Below are 25,594 nucleotides of genomic sequence, written 5' to 3' on the forward strand. Positions count from 1 at the left end.
CTCTCCACTCTTCCTCCACAACTTTGATTTCCAAAACTAAAAAGTAAATCTGGTTCATCTCTGGTTTAGGAAAAGTCAATGTTTGCTCTTGATGCACTGGCACCGCGCTCAGCCCATTCCTTTTCACCAATGACTTTCTCTGCCTTACTCCCTTTGTGAACAGTGTCACTGATCGCTGTCTGGACAAGTGCCAAGTCAGCAGCCTTGCCCCATAATTGTGATTGCACGTGGCATGCCCAGTAGATAAACAGTATTCATGCTGTAATAACATTCATATAATCAAACTTGTGAAAAAAATCTAATATCTGAGACATTGATTTTCACAAGCTATAAAACACACTAAATTAACCTTAAAAAAAAAAGTTTATTTCACTGTGTTTGAAATTAATGCAGAATACATACGCGTTTACCTTTTTAAAGCTATACCAAAAAACCCCCCACAACTTTTCACAATATTCAAACAGCTGCCATTGCGTCATTTGCCCTCTGTCACTGGGTCACTACTACTTCTCACCGCGAGATGGCGTGGTTATACTTCTACAGTCATTTATGTTAGGGGGTGATTGGTTGTTGAAGACTCACATGATCAAAACACTGCCTAGTAAGAGGATTTTTAAATATATATAAAACTAGTATATAATTGTTGGTTTTAAAAATTTAGTGCCATCTGTGTGTGGATTTTATAATTTGGACCTCTGTCACGCGGTCACTGCGGATTCTGACCACGAGATGACGCTGCTGTACTTCCTAAGAGGTGATTGGCTGTTGAAGAGTCACATGCTCAAAACACTGCTTAGCAAGGGGGGACTAGCATGAGCAGCTAACATTAGTTAGCTCTATGAGACTAATTATTAGCTCCATGAAAACTACTTAAAAGTGATAAAGGTGGGAGTCATTTCTTGGGTCCTTTCTTATGTTAAGTCCTCTTTGCATTTGCTCACAACAAAGAATGTCCTGTTCTCTTTCAGAAATGCCACAGAAGGATCCGTGCCAAAAGCAAGCATGTGCAATTCAGAAGTGTTTACAAGGTGCTTTAAGCGCTCACTTTGACGCAATTATATGTTGGTGAAGTGAACCTGAACTGTTGCCTAACTCTGTCTCCCTCCTGCAGCTAATAAGTACGTGGAAAGCCTGTGCGAGAAGGAGATCGCGGAGATGCGGCGGTGCTGTCAAGTGCATGCGGAAAACTCCATTTGCTGCTCCGGGTTCAAAGACTCAAAACCCGCAGAGAGCAAAAGTAGCGAATAGTTCCATGTTGCATGTATTCATGCAAGTCATAATTCTGCATTGTATCAGTATAACATGACAGTGGAGTTTGCTGAGTTGTTGCATATTTATTTGTCTGTCTGCTACCATCCGTTTGTTAAATTTAAATAGGGTTTTCTCACAGCAGACATTTTGAGATTGCAGAGAGACTCATAATCACTCATTCCCCTGGGGCTAAATGGCACACATCTGGCAGCCTCGCAAAGCTGAACAATGCAAGCTGTCTAATGTATTTAAATATTATCGTGTGGTTCTGTCCACACCCATGTATTTCTCATGCCTAGTATGAAATTTCAAGTATGTGTGTGGCAAGGAGTTTTATTCTAATTATAGTAATAAGAAAGATTTTTTAAATTAAGAATTTCCCTGGAAATCGAGACTAACTTGTTACTCATATCTCAGCCTACAGCGAACACCCTACAGTGGATAACTGTTAGGGGTGTAGAAGAGAACATGGCAGAAAGACGAAGTTTAATGCTAGCTGGGTAGACAAGGATGAGGCTCTAACAGTTTTTTCCTTCTGGTAAAGAAATAAAATATTTGCAATTTGAATGAAACATTTGGGTTATACTTTTTAAATTAGGAGCATCATTCACCACTCATGCAATGATTAGGACAAGAAAGTCATTACAATTTAAGATTTGTTGATTGATTCATGATGTCAAACATTTTCTTGATGGAAGCAGGTAAAAGTGGAGGTGTGAAATTAATAATACTCTGGTAGATTTGTGGCTTTCAGTTAGTTCAACAACCTTATTGACTACATAATTGTAATTAGAACTACATAATGTCCTGGGTAGATTTTATTCCTAGGTGTGTTGTTTTCACCTTCCATTCTGCTGGGTTGATTCTGCCCCTTGGGCCAGAACTGGGTCAGCCGCACCAACTCAGTGACTTAAAACTTTTAGTCCCTGGTGTTATGGATGGGCCCCAGGGGTCCAGGCCCATCCAAAAAGGTCAGTGCACCCCCTCAGCTGAATTCTACTGGCATAGTTTTGGAGGCAGATGATCCACTGTGGCAACTCATAAAGAGACAAGTAAAAATAATTATGTTAGTAAAATTAAATCCTTCAGTTTGGTAATGAAGGAGACCTAAATCATTGATAAGCTATTACAGTAAAAACCAAGCTCATGTTACTTATTCGATTGATAGTAGCTTAGTGACTAGGAAGTAATCTCAGTAGTGTGACTCAGGATGACACTGATTTTTGGAGCGAATGGGCCTGTGCAAGTCGAACAATGCGAAGAGCCCCCATATTTCATTTCATTTATTTATTTATTTCACACTTGGTACAAAAAATCAAACAAACCAACCACACTTTCTATCAAAAAACACTACAACCATGTGTGAAAAGGAGCAGGAAGAAGAAAATATTCGTATTAAACCCCGCCCCCTATCTACAATCCAATTTATATTACAAGTGGGCACCAAAAATCAGGGAACAAACCAACATTAACATTTATCTCCGGTCCTAACACAAACCAAACAACAAATTTACAATCAGAATATACCACTCCACATAATAACAAGGAGAAAAATTAAAATAAATAAAACAAAAATGATAATGGATCCTTTTTCAATGAACTCAAATTTCATTCACATTCTTCATATTGAGTTATCGTTTTAAGCATGTAACACTTTTTAAAACAACGTAAATTTATGCAATTCTTTAAATTATAATGAAGTGAGTTCCACAGTCGTATACCCCTAACCGTTGGACTCATTAATCTTTGTGTAGTCCTAGCTAACTGATGCTTAAAATAAAATTTCCTTCTGCTATCTTCTCCCCCTGAACACAATAAAAATACTCTTTGTAACTTAAAGGGCAAAATATTATTTTTAGCCTTAAACATAATTAATAGTGTCCGTAATTTCACAAAATCTTCTAATTTTAATAATTCCAATTTTATAAATAATTTATTTGTATGTTCTCTATATTTAACATTATGAATCATTCGTATCACTTTCTTCTGTAATAAGTCTAGAGGTTTTATAGTATTCTCATATGTATTCCCCCAGACTTCAATACAGTAACTAAAATATGAGAAAAACAATGAAATGACTCTGGAACAAAAAAATTTTTTTTTACTTGTGTAGTTTGTTACAGGTGATGTGGATATTCTTGTGGTTTAAAGTTGGTTGTTTGTTCTTGAATTTGTTGTGTACTTTTAAAGGTGGCCCAGCTGCCCCCATATTTGCAAGGGGTCATTACAGCGAGTAGCACCAGATTTCTGATTTGTCAGGCCCTTCTTGACACAACATCAGATGGGTTGAAACAGGGACCTTTTGCTTGTTGGGTGAATGTGTAAAACTCTACACTATGGAGTGTATAGGTTATTATTAGTACAGGACTCCCTCTTACTGTAACATTTTAAATATACCTTTAACCTTTTATTTTTAGCTATGCATCTTATTTTACCCTCTGTTTTTAAAGCGTAAGTGCAAATGTGCACACAATGTATAGGATAAATGTACCTAAATGTCTCTGAAGATGTAACTTATGCCTAATATTTTTTAGGCGTGGTCTGAATATTTGTGAATCCAGGCCTTGGATTATTTTAACACTGACACCCTGGTTGTACCTGTTAGACCCAGACAAACTACATTGTTAAGGATTTCATTAGTACATGATGGCTGACTGATGACTTTGGAAGTCCCGGTACAACTCCACATTCTCTGTATGGGAGTCGTTGCCATCTTGAGCAGCTGTAAACGGTTGCTCAGGCTCATTTTACACTTTGAAACCTTGCCTCCTTTTGTCAAAACTCTAAACAAGTAGATTCACACAACTTCTGGCAAATCTTACTAACACATCAACACAGTTTTGCAAGTTCTCAAAACCACAGAGTGTTGTCAGATCACACAGGGAACCACTCAGAATAATCACACCACACATGGTACATTGCACAATACGCCTAGGACGAAAAATGTAAACAGCTTTCAAAACATGTAACTCAAGTCTTTCTGGCCTCGTGTGGCCATCTTGCATGTAAAAAAATTTTTAAATAAAAAATAGATCATCCCTCCTAACACACACGCACACACATACTGCCATCCACTCCTCAGCTTCCCTTTTATTTACCAAGACATCATTGTGGCAACAGAGGATCTGCTGAGAAACCAGTTTTGTTTTATTCTCATCTAACAGAATTATAAAAAATTAGAAACCATATAAAACTGTAGTCTGGGAAAATGTGAAACACTTTAATGAGTACATAATTGTGAGAAAAGAAAATCACCTACTTCACACTTCTGCTGTTATCAATTCATGCACAAAAACATGATAATATAAATGCTTGAATATTTTTTTGGAATGACTGTTCTTCATCTTATTCGTCCTCCTGTGCCTCTCACATAATTTCCACCACCCTTTGAGCCATCTTAGCAGACCAAAGTGGCTTTATATCTTATATCTAGATTTTAAGAAATAACATCTGTGCTGTGATTAATATCTGTTTGCTGTTCTTGACGTACGAATGCAAGTGAATCACTGTGCAGAAATTAGTTTCTTAAGGCTTTAAGCTTTAGTCTCTTAACTTATAGCTTTAATAGAATTATACATGTAAAAGTAAAGAGTGTTGATAAAGGTTTATACATTCAGACCAATCAAATGTATAGCCAAAGACATATATACGGCAATAAAATAAGAAAAAAAATCAAGAAATGCAGGCTTTGGATCTTTTGATCTAGCGATGTTGAATGTTTTCAGTTCATATGTTCAACAGGTTGGATGCCAGTTAGAAAAGAATGAGGAATCCTGGATTAAGTTGGATGAAGTGGTGGAGAGTGGTGACTGAAGCAGCGTTCAATGGATATGTAGGTTAAAAGTTGGTCAGAGGTTTTGGGTTAAGGAAAGAAATGTGAAAGCACTGATGGTAGTGGGTTGAGAAGAGGGTGGCATAAGAATGGAGCAAGCAAACATGTTGAAGGTGTAATCTGAAAGAGACAGGAACCTGCTCAGTGGTTTCAGGGGAGAATGGAACTGGGCAGTATTAGATGGTAGTCTGTGAGATGAGTTTGGACATCAAAAAGAGGAAGCAATTGAAGGCAGAGATAATCACTGAATGGTGAAGGTTGAGGGAGGAAGAATGCTGTGCAGAGTTCAGGGAAGAGTTGAGGCCAGCTCTGGGTAATAGTGAGGAGTCATCAGATGACTGGGAAAGTACAGCTGTAGTGGTGAGGGAAACTGACAAGAACATATTTCATACTTAATGTCGAAATGAAAAAATACGGGAAAGCATTCAAAGGAAGTTAGCAAAGACAAGGTAATATAGTAAGGGAAATAAAGAATGTAGATATGAGTACTGTTAAGCAAGGTCTACAGCAAAGGAAAAGGCTTATAGTGAGATGCATCTGAGAATGGACATTGAGAAAGGAGAAAAAGACTTGTTTTATCAGCTAGGCAGAGCCCTCAACCTTGAAAGGATGTGCAGCAGTTCAGGGTGATTAATGATAAAGACAGAAATGTACTAACAAGTAAAGGGGGCTTGGAAGGTGGAAGGAGTTCTTTGAGGAGCTGATTAATGTGAAAAATGAGTGGGTGAGGGAGGATGCATGAAGGACAGGAGGACAGTTGGTGAATCAGGAAGTGCAAAGGATTAGTAAGGAGAAAGTGAGGGCAGGTGTGGAGAGGATAAAGAGTGAAAAGTGGCTGGTATAGATGGTTTCTCTATACCTGTTGGAGATGAGCAGTGGACTTTTTACCCAGATTGTTTACCTGCACCGATATTCAAGAGTGAGGGTGGTGTGCAGAACTGCAGTACCTACAATAGATGAAGGTGAAAATAGATGGGCATGTTTAGAGGAGGAATAATGATATAGAGAACACGGAATGTTGAAGATGGACCTAGTGGGCAGGAAGGAAAGAGGAAGAGTACATAGAAATTTAATAGATGTAATGAAGAAGGACACGCAGATGGATGATGATGATGTTAGGGATAGGATGAGATGGAGAAAGATGATTCTCTGTGGCAATCAGGAGAAGATGTGGGGTTCCTAATTTTCATTAATTGAAGTAATTTTAAATTAAATTCTTTAAGTCTCTATACTTTAAGGTATTATAACATATTAAGACTAAACAAATACAAAAATATTCTTTACCTTTACGCTTCATTTTTGTTCCGACAAATTTAAAAAGATGATGTTTTGAAGAAAAGTTACAGCGATTTTATTTTTATTTTATTTTATTTTATTTCTCTAGTCGAAGTACAAGGAAAGGAACAGCACAGTTTCCGGCGTCGTCCTGTTGACGCACTGACGTGATGACGTCAAACGGAAATCTGTAGCTCCAATTCTTTCTAGAATTCTGTAGCACTCTCTAGCCCGCTGTCTTCAGGGAGGTTCATCTGAGTTTATCTACATCTAATACAGCAAGAAGCTCTTCTAAAGAAACAAATACGTATTTCTGCGCTGTGCGGCGATCTTGCGGTCTGTCCTCGTTTCAATCAAACTTGTTAGCTTCTCATAGCTCACGAACTTAGCTGAAGCCTATTGTAAGCTAACGGTGTTAGCTTTGGGGTCTTGGTGTCAGGATGTCCAGGATAGATTACAGCGTGTGGGACCACATTGAGGTGTCGGACGATGAGGATGACATCCATCCAAACATCGACACACCCAGTCTCTTCAGATGGAGACACCAGGTATACCAATAAGCCACGAATGGTTACAATTAAGATGCTACACATGAAGTAAAAGTGATGCATATTTGACCTGAACTGTTAGCTGACCTCGTGTGTTTACTTTGGTTCTGTGTTCACTTTTAACATGAATATAGGAATGTTTAACTTTTTGCAACTAAATCCACATTTGGAAAAGAGAAAAAAAAAACAAGTAGTAAAGATTTTATATTTTGACCTCAGGCTCGTGTGGAGCGGATGGAGGAATTTCAGAAGAAAGGTGAAGACCTAAACAAGGGACTGTCCGAGTGCAGACGCAAGCTGGCAGACACACAGAAGAAAATCAAGGAGCTAACCATTTCAACATCAGAGGATGCCAAAGCAGAGTTAAGCAAAGTCCAGGCTGAGGAGAAGAAAATGAAAAAAGAGGAACGGGATTGGGAGAGAAAGGTGGGAGACTACCAACGGGAGGAGAAGAAGATGCCGTGGAATGTAGACACGCTCAGCAAGGATGGGTTCAGCAAGGTGAGGTAGAGTAAGTGGAGCTTAAAAAGCTCTACAGGTTTTACATCGCACATCATTTATTACACTCTTTTTTTTTTCTAAAGTATTTTCAGGAAAACAAACGCTAACAAAACTGTTGTCTTTTCTCCATATTTCATCTTTTAACTTCTGCAATTGTTTGTTTGAGCCTGACATCCAAGGGAAAAATTGGTCACCTTGCTTTATCATCCATTCAACTCTTATGCCACTGTGCCCATCTGTCCTGCCTTAGAATAAAATGTGTGAAAGGACATGGTACTTCAGATGTGGCTTTCAGCGGCCATCACCTGCACTGATCCTTGGTTCAAAGCTGGAAGTATCACCAGTTACTTAAGAGAAGACGTTAGACTTGAAGGAAATAGGGAAAGGGCACACATGCAGAGTCGACTTTTCTGTTTCAACATTTACAGTTGATTTAGAGTTCTGTGTTGAGTCTTTGCAGATCCTACAAAGTAACCTCCACAAGGATCCAATACTCTCGCCAGCATCCTTGCTTGTGCGTAGTGTTAATTACCTGGTCCTGTCTCAGTGTTTTATATGCAGAGCTAGCCATGATGGAAACAAATAAAATCGTGTAACAGTTGCTGATAGATTCAGCAAGTATTTTTTTAAAAAGTAGTCAGAAATGCAGAGGAGGAATTGACAGTACTGAACAGGCCAATGCAACTGTTGTTGTTACGACATACCTACAGTATAGATTCAATGCAGAAGTCTACATCTACTCTCATTCTTTGACTTTGTAACACATTGAAGTCTTTTCTTGCAATTTTCAGATATGGGTTTATTAATATTGACATCTCTAACTTGTATGCAATGACATTCTTTCTGTAGAACTCAGAGACATTGTCTTTAATGAGTCCATTCTTCCACTGTCCTTTTCATAGAGTATTGTTAATGTCAAACCTGAAACTGAAGAGACCGAAGAAGAGAAGGAGCAAAAGCACAAAACATTCGTGGAGAAATATGAGAAAGAGATCAAACATTTTGGTAAGCACTCGCACACATCAGTATTTACTCTCGTTACAAGGTACTGGTGAGAGTAGAGATGCTTCTTCATTACTCTCGTTACTGCAGGCATGTTGCGACGTTGGGATGACAGCCAGAAGTACCTCTCTGACCATCCTCATCTGGTATGCGAAGAGACCGCCAACTACCTGGTGATCATGTGCATCGACCTTGAAGTTGAGGAGGTAAGTAATACAAACAGAACTTGTTTGTCATGAATTCCTTCTGCACGCGACCATACTCCATCTAAATATTAAGCTGTAAAAATGCTTCTTCCTCCTGCAGAAACACGCATTGATGGAGCAAGTGGCTCATCAGACCATCGTCATGCAGTTCATTCTGGAGCTTGCCAAAAGCCTCAAAGTTGACCCCCGTGGATGCTTTCGCCAGTTTTTTGCAAAGATTAAGGTAACTATGTTTTTGTTGCTTTTATTTAACTTGGTAGCTATAGTATAACTTTTTCAAAAGTTTCCAGAGTGTGATTTATTGATTTGGTTTAGTTTTTGTTGTTTGTTTAGCTTCTATTAGTTTTAGTTGTTTTAATTATTATTGTATGGAAAGTAAATGTCAGAGTAAAGGTTTAGGAGCATCAGTACAGGCATTGCAGTTTGGATTTGGATCTTATAACTTATTCAGTGACCTAAATATGGGGTGGAGTTCAGAGACCTGGTATTAAATTGAGCTCAAGGCTAAATTATTAAAGATGATGGCATTGGCATGGTTTGGTTTGGTTCCAAGGTACTTAAGAAAACTGTTTCCTATTTGCATAAATGTTTCTGTGAACGTTTTACCTCACCACGTCTGTTTTATTTGTCTTTCTGAGTTTGTTGGCAAGTCAGGCAGAGAGCTCTTTCTTTCACACTTTGCAGTGGCATGCAAACCAAGCTCCTGTTCTTATGGCAGGAGATTAGAGAAGTTAAGGTAAAAAAGTTTGGTTACACTTTACTGGAGATTTACCTGGCAATGGTCACAACCACATATCCAAAAAGACTTGGCAGAAAAATGCAAGTTCTCAGATGCCTAGCTTGAGTTTATCTTTGCCTAGGTTAGGTATTCACTATTCACTAAAGTTTTACACAGGGATGGATTTAGGTTGACTCTGTTCATCTTGATTCAGAGTTTTCTGTGGGAGAAACGCTTCATCGGTCATCTGAGTGGTTAATTTGTCTATTAGTGATGAAACATTTCTTCCGCTGGCAAAGTTGCATCCAGATGAACAGATTCTGCTTCCTGGGATTTGCTTATTGTCGAGGATGTATTAAAAAACGCAGTCAAAAAAATTCTTTCTGTCTAAATTTTTGTATTAAAAGAAGTGGAGAACGGTAACATTAATCATCACCTGAACTCGGCAAATGTAGAGAACCGGTTCCTAACCTTTGACAGATTCCTCTGAGTTCACAATGTTGAATCCCGATCTGTCGTTATCTCCCTTGTTTTCAGAAACACAGTCTAACCTATAATCCTTCTGTTTTGAAAGCTTGACAGATGTATGCAAATGCATTTACTTAACTAAACCGTTTTTTTCATTGTTATTTTTTTTTTGTTCATAATAATAATTTTGGTCTGGTGCACCAGGGGATTGTGGAGTTTTGTTATGGGTTTTTTTGTTTTTGTTTTTTTGCATCTAGACCTGTTGTGCAGGAACTAAATTTAGTCCTCAGTGTACAGTGCACAGTTTCCGTAAACGGTCTCTGACGTGGGGAAACCATCGTACTAATTGTGTGCATATGTGTGCATACGTGTGCCTTATCAGACAGCAGATCAGCAGTACCAGGAAGCTTTCAATGATGAACTGGAGTCATTCAAGGAGCGCGTTCGGGGAAGGGCGAAGATCCGGATAGAAAAGGCTATGAAGGAATATGAGGAAGAGGAACGACAGAAGCGCCTTGGACCTGGAGGGCTCGATCCCGTTGAAGTGTATGAGTCACTTCCAACTGTAAGTTTTCAGCATAATTGAGCACATTTGTTTTTGTTCTCTTGAATGGCGTGTTTCACAGATTGCATTGGTAATTGCAGGAGATGCAGAAATGCTTTGATGAGAAGGACATCCAAATGCTGCAAGAGGTTATTAGCAAAATGGATCCAACGGTAGGTTGTTTGGAGTTGTGGCGCAGGTTTATAGTTTTTCTTATCGGAGTCTGTTTAAATGTAAAAATGTATGTATATCTTTTTTTAAACATCCTAGCTTTACTCGGTTCATAAATGTGATTCGTTCTACATGATTTAGGTGGCAAAGGCTCACATGAAGAGGTGCATAGACTCTGGGCTCTGGGTACCCAACGCCAAGGGAGACGACGGGGAAGAAAAAGGGGAAGAAAAAGACGACGAGCCCACCTACGAAGAGATCCAACACGAGAAGGAAGAAGCCAAAAAGGAATGACCACATTTGAATTGTGATTTGTTTTTGTTTTTTTGGCAAATGTTACCCCACTGTATTTCAACTTCACTATGTGTATGTTTAGTTTGCCAACCAATGACACAACTTCTCAAAAATATTTAGCTGACATTTAAGGGATTAGTGTTCACCTAACTCCACAGCAACATTACGTGAACAACTGCTGCCTGGAAAAGAAACTGCCGCTTGTGTGTGTGTGTCTTATTTGTTTGGATCTCACTGAAGTTTTGTTCTTTGAGTTATTCGTATGTGCGCAGACATGCCTGGCTGCTTTGTTTGTGTTGGTCATGATGATTTTGTACTTTTCAAATTCCAATTTTTCTTTGACATTTTTGGCTTGAGCAGCCAGTGTATTATTTTCCCAAATTGCATTTTCTACAAACTTACTAATCTAAACGTTCACTCCTTGAGACAAAGCGTTTGTGGTTGTTTTGAATGTATGGGTGAGCTCAGAGAGGTCAAACATATGAATCAAAAGCAGATGAGACCTGTAGTGGTTTTAACCCCGATGACTTTGTTGTCACTTTTAGTACGTCACAAACATGAAGACGATGACTACAACAATCACGACTTTAAAACGCAAAGCTTTTCATTTCAGGACTGACACACTGGCTGCACATACTGTAACTAATTTACAGCCTGATGAAAAGGAGTTAAAAGTTCCTCAGGTTTAGCATTTCTTTATGGGGGCAATTGACAGATCATATGTTCTAATAGTGAAATTTGCACAGTAGTGCGTGCCAGTTAGGCGTGTTTGGAATCTACTTTCACTTTCTGTGCTGTCATTTTGAAGGCGATTAGTACTTGGGCTTTTGCATGATGTCAGAACTTGTTTTACAAATAAACTAATTGCAATGGCTTATAAAAGGCATTTTTTGACTGTCTTGGACATTAATAAATGAAACTGCTCAATGGATCTCTATGAGCAAACTATTTACCCCAACAAATGTTTATTTTTTCATTGAAAGCTAATTTTAAGCTTGGGCAAAAATAACTTGAATGAATACAGAATGCATTTCTTAAAATTTTTAAGGGAAAAACCTACCAGGCCCTGTGAAAGAGAAATTGCCTGCTAGCCAGCTGCTAGCTGATAGCCATTCCCACAAACCCACAAAGAAGTGCAGGCCTCTCTTGTCTCAGCGAAGATCAAAGTTTATGATAAATATGTTTTGTAGGTTTTTTTTCCATATTTTTTGGACTGATTAAACAGAAGTCAAACATCTTGGAAGGCTTGTATTGATTTACATCTGGTGTAACTACATCAGGTATATATAATGATGTAATTACATAAGTCAAAAAGTAGAATCTGCAATTCGTTTTTGGTAAAGTGACCTTTACATATCCTTTATTTATCCAAATAAAAAGTTGCATTAATAATATCTTTTTCTAAAGGATCGGCCCAAGAAGGCAGCAGAAATTGTCACAGATATAAGAGTTCTATAAAGATAGTTTAAGTGGGCAAAAATGGCTGAATTGATTATAATATAGGTCCAATAAGAGAGAGCCATAAAGATACCTGCAAAATGAGTCAGTTCATTATTTTATATACAACCCCTTCATAAATCCCGTTGACTATAGCCTATTTACTAAAATCACATATAAAAAAACAAACAAAATAAAAAAAAAATCAGCATTCTTGAAAGAAAAAAACATCAAACAAACTCCTTCCTGCACAATCTGCTGATTTCAGTTTGTGTGTGAGTTCAGTTTGTGCCGACCTCAGCCCAGCAGCCCAACGCAGGAAACCAAGGCAGTGATGACTAGTGCTGTGCAATACAGCAAATTTTGATATCCAATACCAAGTAAATACAGGGTTTCCTATAACAATACCAATACTGAAACCTTTAACTTATAAATGCAACTTATATGGTGAAGGGAAGTCTGTCATATCTTATGACTTATTAGATGACTCATCATCAGTTCACAAATTCTCAACATATTTTAATGACCACTAAATCACTGTGATTTAAGACGTCAGCTTCTTGTTATAAATGTGTTCTTTAAATAAAACATTTCATACTGCATGTTTGAGGGATATTTTTTATTTCCAAAAAAATAACAAAAAATACTGAAGTTAGTGGATAAATTCAGTATGTTTTGATCTGATGCTAATACCAGCATTGGCATTAATACTATGGTACTTGGGTCGATCCCCTCTGATGAGCAGATGAGCAGCAGATATAATGGTCACAGGAGGACTGGGGGGCCATCACAAAGAAGTTAGTTAATAGACTTTTATTTCAGTTGTATTTTGAGGTCCTGTGTAGAGCTGTATTTCAAGCTTTCAAAGAAAGCTTTAATGGCACATCAAGAAGTTTAGGCATGCCATTATGATGTTCCTAAATCTGGGGTGTCAAACTTCAGTCCTCGAGGGCCAGCATCCTGCTTGTTTTTGAGATATCCCTGCCCTACCTGCTGCTAATACCTGGATCAGATGTGCTTTGCCAATAAGAAGCTACAAGGGCAGGTTAGCTGGAAAACAAGCAGGACAGCGACCCTTAAGGCCTGGAGTTTGACACCTGCGTCCTAAATGATCTGATGTGCAATTTTCACCTTCAAAACATGAGAGCTGACTAATTTGGTCTAAACCAATACTTTTAGCAAGCACAAGTTGATTTGTTTATTTGGATGTTTTTGATTCAGTCTTAGAGAGATGCCAGTGAAGAAAATATTCATCCCAGGTTTCCAGGGAAAGTTTTTCCAAAACATTAAACTTTAAAATACACATTGTTCCCATGTTGAAATGCAAAACAAGTGACTTAAACATATCAACAAAGTGTGTCTAATGAGGACATAAATCGATGATTAGGATATTGTACTTGGAAAAAAGAGACAAGGTTAGGCATAGGTTATGCCACCAAAAGTTATGCAGAGTTGTTATTGTATGTTTTAATGGTATAAAAGTGCCACAAGACTTTGTTTTTTAATATTGTTATAGGAATTATTTTTAGGTTAACATCTGTAAAACTGAAGCCCGGTATAGAGTGATAATATTTTTGCAGGTCCAGTACACCTGGCCCCTTGCGGTGTGGAGGAGCAACAGCTTTACTCAGAGTCCCTCCTGAATGACTGGGCCTACCTCTGACATAGAGCCCAGACACCCTGCAGAGTAAGCTCATTTTGGCCCCGTGATATCATCCTTTAAGTCGCTACCCAAAGCTCCCGGTCATTGGTGTGGGTGTAATAACAATAGCTAATAATAACTATTTTATTGCAGTACCACTTTCAACACACACACAGTTATCTTATTTAAGGTGTAATGAACTGAGAAAGATGGAAATTCCCTGCATTGTGGGCCACCCTGATGAAAAAAAAACAAATCCTGTAAACGCCCCTGCTTAAAAAAAAACAAAACAAAAAAAAACCCAAATGAAATCAGGTAGAAAATACAATATTGACTTAATCTATGGACTATGAGTCTGGGAGAACGATTTATTACTTTACATTTTTGGCTGTGCGGAAGGAGAAGTAAGAAAGTGTCATAGGACAGATATTATTACAAGCATATATCTATTAAGAGTATTTCCTCTACTTTGTTAGTCTGTTCCTTTCTTTGTCTTTGATTTACATTAACCGCAAATAAAAGCGGAACAGTTTAACGTTTTATTTTGAAAGGCACGTGCTAATGCGTACCCGTACGCTGGCGACGGAAGGAGTGGCCCTGCGTCTTGGTTTCGGGAAGCAGCGCGCTGCCGTCGTTGCTCACAGTTCGCGAGAACCCGAGAGTGTAGGCGGCGGTGGGGAAATACGCTCGCAGAACTATGAAGCTTTAACTGTCAATCATATTGACGTGCTGAGGTGTCTTTTTTATGTTTTTTATTTTTAATGCGAAGCTTTTAGAAGACGCTCGTCAAACGGTAAGATATTTTACTGTCGCACAGGTTGCTAAGTTTACAGCTCCCACTTGCTGTTGATATATTTCCTTGTTGTGGTGTCGCGTACGCTGTTAAGTGCAAACGAGGCTTGATTTGGGCCTCGCGATAACGCGGTCAGTTTGCTTTTATATAACGTCAGATGGAAGGGAAAAAAGCAAACTTTTGTTGTACTGTGCGTCTTCGTATAGTTTAATCGGTGTCCTCGAATAGTTAGTAGTTTGACGTGATGTAAACAATACGTTATAAGGCGTAATCCCCGATAGGCCTATCGACATATTGATCGGGTTTTCTGACGTCATATTTGTTAAAGCATATTTTTTCTTCCTTTCTTTTTGTTATTTGGTAAGCTATGAGGTTTGTTTGTTTTGTTTTTTTAAAGAGAGAAATGTATAATAAAAGCAATACATTTTATTTTAAAGAAGCTTTAAACTTACTCTTGTTTAGTATTTATGTATACCACAGTACGTTTATGTAGCTGATTTTCTTAACGCTGTGGTCAAAGTGCCGTTTGTCTGTGTGTGTCAGTAATGGGAGGGAGGTCCAGATCTTCAGGATCGTTTTCAGGCCTGAGCGAGCCTCCGAAGGATCAGGGCATCCATGTCTACCTTTTCTGGACAAAAGATGGAAAGAAATATTTGTCTCACACCACAGGAGAGGTCACAGCGGAGCAGCTGTGTATCTCTGCAGCAGAGACCGTTGGTAAGAGGAAAAGGCTCCACCAAATGCACAGTCCAGAAATGAAAGTGTTTCTCTCTTTTCATGTGGTATTTGAGCCTGCTAGTGGCAACAGTGTGTAACATCAATGTTTCCTCCTCAGGGATAACGGCTCTGTGCCATTCACTGTTTGCGCTGTACAACCCAGAAAGACACTTTTGGTACAGCCCAAACCACATATTTAAGCCAGAGGAAAACCCGAGCCTTGTACTTCGCTATTGTATGAGGTGAGTGTGTTTGTTTGACACTGTACTTGTGACACAGATAACATACAGCGAGGATGTTGATGTAGTCTTTTTGTATTTAGGTATTACTTTCGGAACTGGCATGGACTGAATGAAAACGAGCCCATGATGTGCCGCTATCCTCCCAAATCTGGTTCAAAACGGGGTTTCCCTTTACTTGACACAACTTCACTGGAGTATTTATTTTCCCAGGTTGTTTTGGGTTTTTTTTTTTTGTAATGGCAGGCTTTTACACTCATAATGTTCCTGTCTTGACAATAATATAGTATCTTTTCCAAATCAGGCTAAGTATGAATTTGTGAATGAAGTGGTACAAATGGAAGACGTCAAGACAGAGGAGGAGCAGACTCGCTTCAAAAATGAGAGTTTGGGAATGGCTGTGCTTCACCTCTCATACCAGGCAATTAAAACGGAATCAACTTTGCAAGATGTAGCATCAAAAGTCAGGTATATACTTTGGCTTGATCACACCGCAATCCCTCCTTCCAAATAGTGCTTTAAGCTTTCATTCTTAAATGGCTTATAATATGTTTATATCTTGTACTGTTAATGTTATTTTCTGCTACTGTAACAAATGTCTTTTTAATCCAATCTAATCAGTAAGTTCAGATAATATCACTATACCTCTTTTTTTTCAGCTTTCTAGACTGCGTTCCAAGATCTTTCGCCAAACACATTTCCAGAGACAACTTCCTGACTAAACTCAGGATCCAGCGAGTGTTTAAAGACTTTGTGCGGTCCTTCCAGCAGCACACAGTGGATCGGGGCAACCTGTGCACTGAGGAAATCATGTACAAGTACATTGCTACTCTCGAGCACTTGGCACCGCGTTTTGGCACTGAGACTTTCCCCGTAACCCGCCTGGATCTGAGGGACGAAGATGACCGAAGTGGCTCGTGTTCCAGCACCACCCACGCCCAGTGTGGTTCAAAAGACAACTTCTGCGGCCCAATATCACATGAAATATCGGTGTCCGGTACTGAGGGGATTCAGTGGAGGAAGGTGTCTGCTCAAAGGGTCTGTATAGATACTGATGCTGGCATATTGTATATGTTGGTTGATTGGCCTTTTTGGGATTTTTTTTTTTTTATTTGTTCAATCTCTTTACCCAGGCACAGGCAAATAATTACATGGGGAGTGGCTACATAAACTACATGAGAAAACCAAAACAGCACTCCAGCCAACCAGATGCAGACACACCCAATGACTGGACCTTCTTCAGCGAGTTCCCTGAAATAACTCACATAGCCATTACTGATTCTAATGTGTGCATCAGCACTCGAGACAATCTCTGTATGGTGAGACCACTTGTTTGTTTTTTAATGTAAAAGCTGCAATGCATTCACTTAATTGGTAAATGTCTTTGTAATGCATTAGTCCAATGGATAAGTCATTCAACTAATTGCTCAGTCTTTTGAGGATGTTTTTATAGACAACACACTATACATTTCTGCCTAGATTCTATATGTGTTTGACTATAAAGCCTCTCGGTTTTGACTTTGCTTTGGGCAATTTATCCTGTTTTGAATTTGTATGTGTCAGTAGGTGGGAGCTCTGATTGTAAGCTAGCGGTGTTTCTGTATATGTATGTAGGAGGTTCAGATGATCTCCAGCCAGGAGGCCCATTCCTTCGTCTCCCTCCTAGATGGATACTACCGACTGACTGCAGACGCCCACCACTATCTTTGTCATGAAGTGGCTCCCCCAAGGGTAGTGTGGAGTGAAGCAAATCTACTGCATGGACCTATGCAGTGAGTTTTCTACCCTTATATACATGCACATTCAGACACAGAAAAGGCTATGAAGAAACATGGTGTGTTATGTTATAACTCCTATGTGTTTTTCCAGTGATGAGTTTGTGCTGTCTAAGCTGAAAAAGGAGGCAGAGGATGAGGGAACATTCCTCGCTCGTTGGAGTGTTGTTGACTATAACTGCATCATCCTAGCTGTTCTAATCAAGAATCAGGTGAGTCAACACCCACGCTCTTATATGGAAGTAGTTGCAGTGTAATGATGGTCGAAAAATAAACCCGATACTTTCCCTGCACCTGTGTTTTGTGCATACAGGATGGTGCAACGCGAAGCCACAAGCAGTTTCGTGTTCACGTAAAGGATTCAATGCTCTGTCTGGAGGGCTTGGAACGACAGTTCCCCAGCATGAAGGAGCTCACCGATAACCTCAAGTCGTTTGTCCTCAAGTCTGGTTCGGACAGCTTTACAGTCAAAAAATGCTGTTCGCCAAAATCGGGAGGTTTGTGTTCCTTGTTTTGCTCATGTATCCAATATTATGCCTCTAGAGTCCTGTTGAAGCCCCCTTTGAATTCAGCCTTGTTCACCTCTACTCAGTTTTTAAAATTAACTGTAATAGTTGCGCTAATGTTCCTACTTACTAATTGGGGTATTCATATCCCTGTTTAGGAATTTAGGTGATATTTAGGTTTTTAATCTGAATTGACTGTGTCTGTTCTGCTGTGTGTGGTGCAGAGCTATCCAACCTTCTGGTGAGGAGACACAATGAATGCGATGTTCACGCCGAGCCCTTATCCCAAACCTACAAGACCCGTCTAATGTTCCCCCAAATCAAGGACAAAGATATCAAACAGGTGACAATGTCCACTCGCCACCTTCATAGAGGATTAGTTGTCCTCTGTCCTGTAGCTGACTGTACGGGTGTTTTGTTTTGGAGCAGGAGCAGCATTTGGGTCGCGGCACCAGAACTAACATCTACTCAGGACGGCTGTTAACGCAGGAAAGAGAGGAAAATGATAATGAGGAGTTCAACAACAACTCTCACCGAGGCCACAGAGTTGTTCTTAAGATTCTGGACCAAACCCATGAAGATATTGCTCTGGTAAGCTGTTTGAAACTCACTCAGAAGAATGACACTTTACTATGCTGAATGTAAACGATTGTTATGATCTTGTCTGTTCTGACGTTTACGTTTTCACTCCTCTTAGGTGTTTTTCGAAACTGCAAGTCTCATGTGCCAGGTATCCCACCGTCACCTGGTGTTTGTATATGGCGTGTCTGTCAAAGGATCTGAAAGTAAGAGACGTAGCACTGTTCATCCTCACTTCCTCATTGTTATTTCCCCATCACACACATCAGTGTATACAGTCAAATTTCTAATTTTAGTACTAAGAAAACCATGTTGCATATGCAAAATCACCCTAACCAGGTTCTATTTTTACGTTTTGCTTGTGCGCATATCATGAACCAAACCTCTCAGACTTGTTCCTGTCTTTGCAGACATCATGGTGGAGGAATTTGTGGATTTCGGGCCTTTGGATGTCTTCCTTCGCAGAGAAAAGAATGTGTCTGCTGGGTGGAAATTCATTGTTGCCAAACAGCTTGCCAGTGCCCTCGACTATCTTGTGCGTTCTAATCCTTATTTTTGACACTGATTATATTTCAGTAAATCTAATTGATTTCAGTGAAGTTTTTAATCCAGTGTTACTCTAAGAAATAAGCTGCTGCAGATCCATGTGTAAAATGATTGAACAACAGAATCAAGTAGTAGTTCTTTCTTACTGCCATGTTTTGAGTTTGAGATGCTGCTATCAGGCAGGAAGTGAAGTAAATGTCATATCACAGCAATGTGTAAGATAAGTGCTCCAAGTAATTTTTTTGCCTATTGACTAATAGCAGTAACAGTTTGTGTTATTTTTAAGAACACTCTGCTTGACCAACGGTGCTATTTTCCTTATTCTAGGAAACCAACGGGTTGGTTCATGGAAATGTCTGTGCCAAGAACATCCTTTTGGTAAAAAATGGTCTTGAACCCAACACTACTCCTTTCATCAAGCTGAGTGACCCAGGAATTGCTCTGAGTGTTCTTTCACGGGAAGGTCCGTACCACTACCTCGCTTCCTTTTATGTGTTACGTGTCTCTATACACGGTCAGCTTCAAGAGTGTTCTAATTTATGTACTTTGCAATCAGATTTAGAAACAGGAAATCTCTAATCTCTTCTCGTGAACCATTTCCTGCTGTCTTGAAGGTTTGGTTTAAAATATGTTGTTCAAGTGTGTCAAAAATAAAAAGTCGAGATGAGAGTTGCACGAAAGTAAAACAAAACTCTTCGTTATTTGTTTTGCATTTGCTGATGTTGAATACCAACTTTATAGATGCTTCTGTGTTTGTCACCATCTATTTAGTTCAGTTAGGAGGAGTTCTCCTTCAGATAACTTTAGAGCAGCCAGAATAAATATCCTACACTAACTTGTGTTATTATTTTGTGCCATGCAGAGCGCCTGGAACGTATCCCATGGATTGCCCCTGAGTGCATTGACAGTGGTTCAAACATAGGCAGTCATGCTGACCAGTGGAGCTTTGGCGTAACGATGCTTGAGATCTACAACAACGGTGATCTTCCCTTCAACTTCAACACATTGTCCGAGGTAGGCATGTGCTACAGCTCGGGCTTTTACTCCTCTTTCAACAACCCAAAGCATCACATCACATATTATTCTTCTGAATTGTAATCGTAACACTTGAATCTTCCCACCCCAACCAGAAAGAGCGATTTTATCAGCAAAAGGGCCACTTAGCTGAACCATCTTCCCCAGAGTTGGCCAGGTTCATCAACATGTGTATGACCTATGAGCCTGATGAGAGGCCGTCATTCCGCAAGGTGCTCAGAGAACTCATAGAACTCATCAGGAAAGGTCAGTGTTTGCTCGATTACTTTATCTCCTTTTTTAAAACTCTGTTGCAGTTCATTCAATAAACAAGTGTGTGTTTCCTTATCCAGGTTTTGTCATTCAGTCTGTTATGCCTTCCAGTGAAGCTTCAGCTAACACAGACCCCACTGTGTTCCATAAACGCTACCTGAAACAAGTGCGGATCTTAGGAGAGGTTAGTACCACACAGCAGTAGTTTGCTTTTCCTTGTATTAGCTGGAGTAATCATCTCCTCATTCTTCTGTTTATAGGGTCACTTTGGAAAGGTGACTCTGTACTTGTATGACCCAGCCAATGACGGGAAGGGAGAGCAGGTGGCTGTGAAGTCTTTGAAGCAAGAAAACGACAAAATTTCTGACGGCTGGATGAAGGAGATTGAAATCCTGAAATCTCTTTATCACAGCAACATTGTGAAATACAAGGGCTGTTGCACAGAACTGGGTGAGTCCTCGCTTGCCCTTCTGTCTGCTTAAATATCTGTTTGAGCCATATGTCAACAGAGTCTGCATGTGTAAATGAGTGTGCAGTACAGCTCTTGTAACCTGCGGTGCTCAGTGGATCATTCAGCAAATTGATTTTTGGTCCCTGCTGTTCTTCTGTAAATATTGGAAAGCCATTTGAAGTGCACCACTCTTTGTGTTGTATGTCAATATTTTGAGCTTTTAACACACAGCATGCTGAGCAGCACAGCAAAGCACCAGAATAAGAACAGGTTTTCTTGTCAGGAAGATAAATTCACTTTTGCATTGTCCTTCGACAGGAGGGCAAGTTGTCCAACTAATAATGGAGTACCTTCCTCTGGGGAGTCTGAAAGACTACCTCCCCAAACGTAACCTTCCGAAGTCTCATTGTCTCATGTTTGCTCAGCAGATCTGTCAGGTGAGTTGTGGTGGTTTAATATTTTGTGCTAGCGCTAGTACTTGTAAACACCTTTGATGATCTCAGAAGAGACACACTACTGTGTATCTTCTGAGATCATCTGTGTCTATCCGTACAGCCCAACATTTGAATGATTTACTGTAGATACTTCTTTTTTCATAAATTAATATGACTTTTTGTATTATTATTATTATTACACTTGGTAGTTTTTTTTATGTCTAGACCCTTTTGGCCTTGAATCTGAGCTGGTCTGCTTTTACTTGAGTGGTCGTGACTTCCGCCCCTAGCTTCAGCTAAACTTTCATATTTTCTGGTGTGAAAACTGCTGAGATGTCAGCTTATATTCTTCTCTGTTCTGAAGAGTCTCTGTTTTTCTGTTTGCTTTTGTGCAGCATACAGTGCAACAGCCTGAAGGAGATAATCCATCACATTAAGCTTTAATTCCATTTTACAGCACTCTGTTTTTGTGTGTGTGTTTTGTCATTAATTCATTCTGTCTGAAATAAGTAGTTTGATTGCATTGGCATTATGTTATGCTGTGTTTTCTCTCAGTAACCTGGGAAATGTCCTCCAGGAAATAATCATTCAACACCCAGAACCATAATTTCATAGCAGCCTTGGAAAAAATAGCCAATTTCTGATTGAATTTATTGTTGATAATAAAGTAATATTAGTTTTGATTAAGAGCTCTTAATGGGAAGCTTGATTTTTAAAAAGTGTAAAATATTGCAGAAGATCAAGAACAGGGCTCTGCAAGGCTCTTTTGTGAAATTATTTTGATCTAACATGTTTCAGCGACAGTTCTAGGGTATAGATGGGTGTAGATGGGTGTGGAGGCATAGTTATCACATTAATGGTCTCTGTTATGGCATGCAAAGTTGTCAGCAAACAAAGATACAGTTGAGTCTGCGGGGAATGCAATTTGCTTTGCAAGTTTCTGGTTGTAGATGAAAGTATTGGATAAACTGACATTTAGACCTGGTGATGGTGTTTAATGGAAAAATATTCATCTAATGATTCTTTACCACAGGAGTAATGCACATGCTCAATTTTAATGGCAGCATATTTAATAAATAATTAGATTGCTTGCTCAGAGCCATAAATTTAATCCTTAATATTGCTAGAAGAAGATTTCAGTTTTCACCACACACAGATCTGTAAAAATAGCTTTTCTGACCTGTTTTTATCTGAATTGCTGTTGCAGTCTGATTGACAGGCATGAAGGAGTTACTCTCCGTAGGGACACGTTTTTTTGTTTTTTACCGTGGTTAAAATAGCAGCTGTTTTTGAAATAAAAATGGCATCCATCTTTTTATTTCTGTTATTTTCTTTTAAGGGGATGAATTACTTGCACTCAAAGCGATACGTACATCGCGATCTGGCTGCCCGTAATGTCTTGGTGGAAAATGACAGTCTGGTAAAGATTGGAGACTTTGGCCTGACGAAGTACATCCCTGAGGGTGAGATCTACTACCGTGTCCGTGAGGATGGAGACAGTCCAGTGTTCTGGTCAGTTTACGCACTTAGACTTGTCACTCATTGTTTTGTTGTGTGACTTTGTCCTCTAAATTACAGTTTTAAAAATTTTGTAGGTATGCCATCGAGTGCTTGAAAGAGAGTAAATTTTCCTTCTCCTCTGATGTTTGGTCCTTTGGAGTTACACTGTATGAGATCCTGACCCGCTGTGACCGTCGCCAAAGCCCTCCAGATGTATGTCATCACCGGCCTCTTTTTCAAGTATTTCTTTACTGAACCGGCCTTATCGATCAATCTCTGTGTGAATTACACAATTTGTTCTTATGTATCTTTTGCAGAAGTTCTTTGAAATGATGAAGGAAGCTCAAGGACAGATGACTGTGGTGATACTGATAAAACTGTTGGAACAAGGGTTGCGATTGCCTTGCCCTAAGGACTGCCCACATGAGGTAAGCTCAGAAGCCCATAAATCAAGTTCAGTACTTTTTGGCATTATGAATGGTCTAGGGTTTTTTTTCATGATTACTTATTTTTTGAACAGGTGAAGATATTAATGGAGCGGTGCTGGAGTGCAGATCCTTCAGAACGGCCAGATTTTGAGTCCCTCATTAAAAAGTTTCAGAGTCTACGCCAAGCATACTGGCAGTCCTTGTCATAGTCTCAGATATGCTGATTTGCTGACTGGGACTAAGTGGAAATCCACTTGACTACAAGTCATCGCTTTGCTACAATGGCAACCATATATTAAGGGGAGCCAGTAATGTGTTTCTTGCCTCTATTAAGAGATATATTTGCAACCTTTTCATAATAAAAGCACACTGCTATCCTCTTATATGTGATGTTAACACAGTAATGAATTTCATGGGCAAAAACTTCATGTTTGTCAAGAGTTAATGGTTTGCATATATCACAGTGAGTATTAACAGTTTGTGTATGGTTGAGGGATACTGTATTTCATTTTGTTTAGTTATTGTACATTTTTGACTGCTTAATTTTATAAACTTTAAATGAATAATTCAGAATCTAATAAACAATTTTCCACAAGCTCTTTTATTAAAGCCTGAAATAGACTGATGACTCCATCAGTGGGTCTACGTGTTACCTGGTTTTCACTCATTTTTTTACTATTCTACAACACTATCAGTGATATGTACTTGTAATGCTTTTATTTTAAGGGGTTGCTTTTGAAATTCATATGGAGAATTTCACTGATACCAGTCTCAGGGCTCACACTCATGGTCACAGGGGCTTTCCTTCCAAAACACGCATGCAGCTTTGTTTCCAAACATCTGCTTTCTCTTTGGTGCATGACTGCCTGTTGTTTGCCGTTACTCTTAAAACTGTCAAAACACAAATGCATAAATGATCATACCAGAGCTTTACTCATTAAAGCTTTTTCAAAATCATTAAACACAAAGTCCAATCTTATTTTGAATTTATAAAAACTCTTAGGACTTTCAAAATGGCACCTCTTAAGTATAGAGCTGTTAACTGCAAACACAATGGGGAAATGCTACAAGAGATCAGAAGAGAGAATGTGTAAAGTCACAGGGAAGTAAACTTCAGATTGGCTATGACATCTACAAAGAGAAACAGTCTCTACAACTTGGCACTTGACTCTGTCCAGTATCTTTAATGGAAACATGCTAGTTGATACTTAAAAGGAAACAAAAAGAAACAAATCCCACTTGGTGGTAGATTTTGTTGCATGTAGTAAATATGGCTCCTTATTTTTCTTCCTGAAAACTACAACTGTCAGGCTCCAAATGAAAACAGAAACAAGGATGAGTCAATTCCAAGTAGCCTTTCTAAAAAAACAAAACAAAAAGCAAACTCTTATTGGCGTTACTGAGAAAATACTTTCAAAGCTAACCATTCATTTTCTGCGAATGGCATCTCTGGCAGCTTTCAATCAGCTTTCAGCTCACATTATAGCACTGACTCAGCTCTCATAAAATTTTTAATGACATACCACCTGATTTTTGATTGAGTCTTAATAGCCTTATGTTATTGTTTCTTAGTGCCGCACTGGAGGCTTCTACATATGCTGGAAAATTGTTTGTCTAGCTGAAACAGGACCCACATGGCTTGGATCACAGTAAAGTGGGGATGTGTAGATAGTCTATCCAATTATGAATCTGAAAGGACCTCCTCTGATGCACTGATGATGTAAATTTAACTGGACAGATGAAAACCATAGCTAAATCATAATTCTGGCATTTAAATCATAGCTGAATTTGGACACTGTTATGCCGAAGCAACATTTAGAAAAGCCCATTCATGCTTTTTGTCTTGCAGTAAAGCAGTGATAATTACTGACCTCCACGATAAGACCATGAGACGTTAAACATATGCAGTTGAAAAAGCTGTTGCTACTGACAAACCCCAAGATGAGAGAAAAAAGGTATTACTTCAATTCTTAGATCATAGTACTTGCTTTCAGCTGAATACGCACTTTAACTCAGGGTCATATCAGAGTGTTAGATCTGCAGGAACTGGTCAACTTGTGGTGTACAGAGTTCAGACTAAACATGGTGAAATGTCTTTTAGCCTTTATGCTTCTCGCTGCTAAAATTCTGCAAGTTTCACTCTGAGCTTTGCTCCAACTGAGGCCGCAGCTTTAAAGTAATGATGACACTTTTACTCATGCTATAAGTTCTGATTTACACTCGCTTTTATTGAACTGGTGTGGAGTTATTTTATTTTACGTTCTTGTGTTTTGCATTTAAATAGGGTTATATTCTTTTAATTTGCATTTTATTATTATTATGCTGTTTTTATATGGTCTGTTGTTTCATTGCATTGTGCAAATCACTTTTAACTGCCTTTATGTGCGACATATACAATACAAATAAAAATTTGCCTCTCATTGCCTAAAGCGTAGAACTGAAAAAGAAGA

General features: G+C 39.0%; 3 protein-coding genes across 3 annotated transcripts; all 3 read left to right on the forward strand.

Annotated features, from left to right (window-relative positions):
* The first annotated feature begins 790 nt into the window (after window positions 1-790).
* cmc4 (C-x(9)-C motif containing 4 homolog (S. cerevisiae)) lies at window positions 791-1,823 on the forward strand. Its single transcript, XM_006798126.3, has 3 exons — window positions 791-885; window positions 969-1,028; window positions 1,112-1,823. The coding sequence occupies exons 2-3, from the start codon at window positions 971-973 to the stop codon at window positions 1,246-1,248; spliced, it is 195 nt and encodes a 64-aa protein (XP_006798189.1). The 5' UTR covers window positions 791-885; window positions 969-970; the 3' UTR covers window positions 1,249-1,823.
* A 4,709-nt stretch (window positions 1,824-6,532) lies between these two features.
* On the forward strand, window positions 6,533-11,772 carry LOC102778910 (hsp90 co-chaperone Cdc37-like). The gene is made up of 8 exons (XM_006798127.2): window positions 6,533-6,906; window positions 7,126-7,407; window positions 8,310-8,412; window positions 8,500-8,615; window positions 8,716-8,838; window positions 10,184-10,366; window positions 10,447-10,518; window positions 10,658-11,772. The coding sequence occupies exons 1-8, from the start codon at window positions 6,799-6,801 to the stop codon at window positions 10,808-10,810; spliced, it is 1,140 nt and encodes a 379-aa protein (XP_006798190.1). The 5' UTR covers window positions 6,533-6,798; the 3' UTR covers window positions 10,811-11,772.
* Window positions 11,773-14,486: 2,714 nt separating this feature from the next.
* On the forward strand, window positions 14,487-23,796 carry tyk2 (tyrosine kinase 2). The gene is made up of 24 exons (XM_087839897.1): window positions 14,487-14,682; window positions 15,226-15,399; window positions 15,518-15,641; window positions 15,722-15,851; window positions 15,943-16,106; window positions 16,298-16,676; window positions 16,772-16,957; window positions 17,253-17,410; window positions 17,508-17,625; window positions 17,727-17,910; window positions 18,144-18,262; window positions 18,349-18,510; window positions 18,617-18,704; window positions 18,909-19,033; window positions 19,372-19,507; window positions 19,907-20,058; window positions 20,175-20,325; window positions 20,412-20,515; window positions 20,592-20,781; window positions 21,101-21,219; window positions 22,556-22,728; window positions 22,812-22,929; window positions 23,034-23,144; window positions 23,237-23,796. The coding sequence occupies exons 2-24, from the start codon at window positions 15,228-15,230 to the stop codon at window positions 23,351-23,353; spliced, it is 3,480 nt and encodes a 1,159-aa protein (XP_087696023.1). The 5' UTR covers window positions 14,487-14,682; window positions 15,226-15,227; the 3' UTR covers window positions 23,354-23,796.
* Window positions 23,797-25,594: the final 1,798 nt, after the last annotated feature.

This window comes from Neolamprologus brichardi, chromosome 4 (assembly GCF_056152115.1).
Source record: "Neolamprologus brichardi isolate AB-2024 chromosome 4, ASM5615211v1, whole genome shotgun sequence".
Taxonomy (NCBI): Eukaryota; Metazoa; Chordata; class Actinopteri; order Cichliformes; family Cichlidae; genus Neolamprologus; species Neolamprologus brichardi.

What these genes read in the sequence shown, in the direction of transcription:
- cmc4 (XM_006798126.3), top strand. Translation starts at nt 971, where the DNA reads ATGCCACAGAAGGATCCGTGCCAAAAGCAAGCATGTGCAATTCAGAAG. An exon ending in AATTCAGAAGTGTTTACAAG is followed by an intron (nt 1,029 to 1,111) that starts GTGCTTTAAGCG and finishes TCCCTCCTGCAG; the next exon opens with CTAATAAGTACGTGGAAAGC.
- LOC102778910 (XM_006798127.2), top strand. Translation starts at nt 6,799, where the DNA reads ATGTCCAGGATAGATTACAGCGTGTGGGACCACATTGAGGTGTCGGAC. An exon ending in TCTTCAGATGGAGACACCAG is followed by an intron (nt 6,907 to 7,125) that starts GTATACCAATAA and finishes TTTTGACCTCAG; the next exon opens with GCTCGTGTGGAGCGGATGGA. An exon ending in TTAGCAAAATGGATCCAACG is followed by an intron (nt 10,519 to 10,657) that starts GTAGGTTGTTTG and finishes TACATGATTTAG; the next exon opens with GTGGCAAAGGCTCACATGAA.
- tyk2 (XM_087839897.1), top strand. Translation starts at nt 15,228, where the DNA reads ATGGGAGGGAGGTCCAGATCTTCAGGATCGTTTTCAGGCCTGAGCGAG. An exon ending in GTCTGTCAAAGGATCTGAAA is followed by an intron (nt 18,705 to 18,908) that starts GTAAGAGACGTA and finishes CTGTCTTTGCAG; the next exon opens with ACATCATGGTGGAGGAATTT. An exon ending in GGAGACAGTCCAGTGTTCTG is followed by an intron (nt 22,729 to 22,811) that starts GTCAGTTTACGC and finishes AAAATTTTGTAG; the next exon opens with GTATGCCATCGAGTGCTTGA.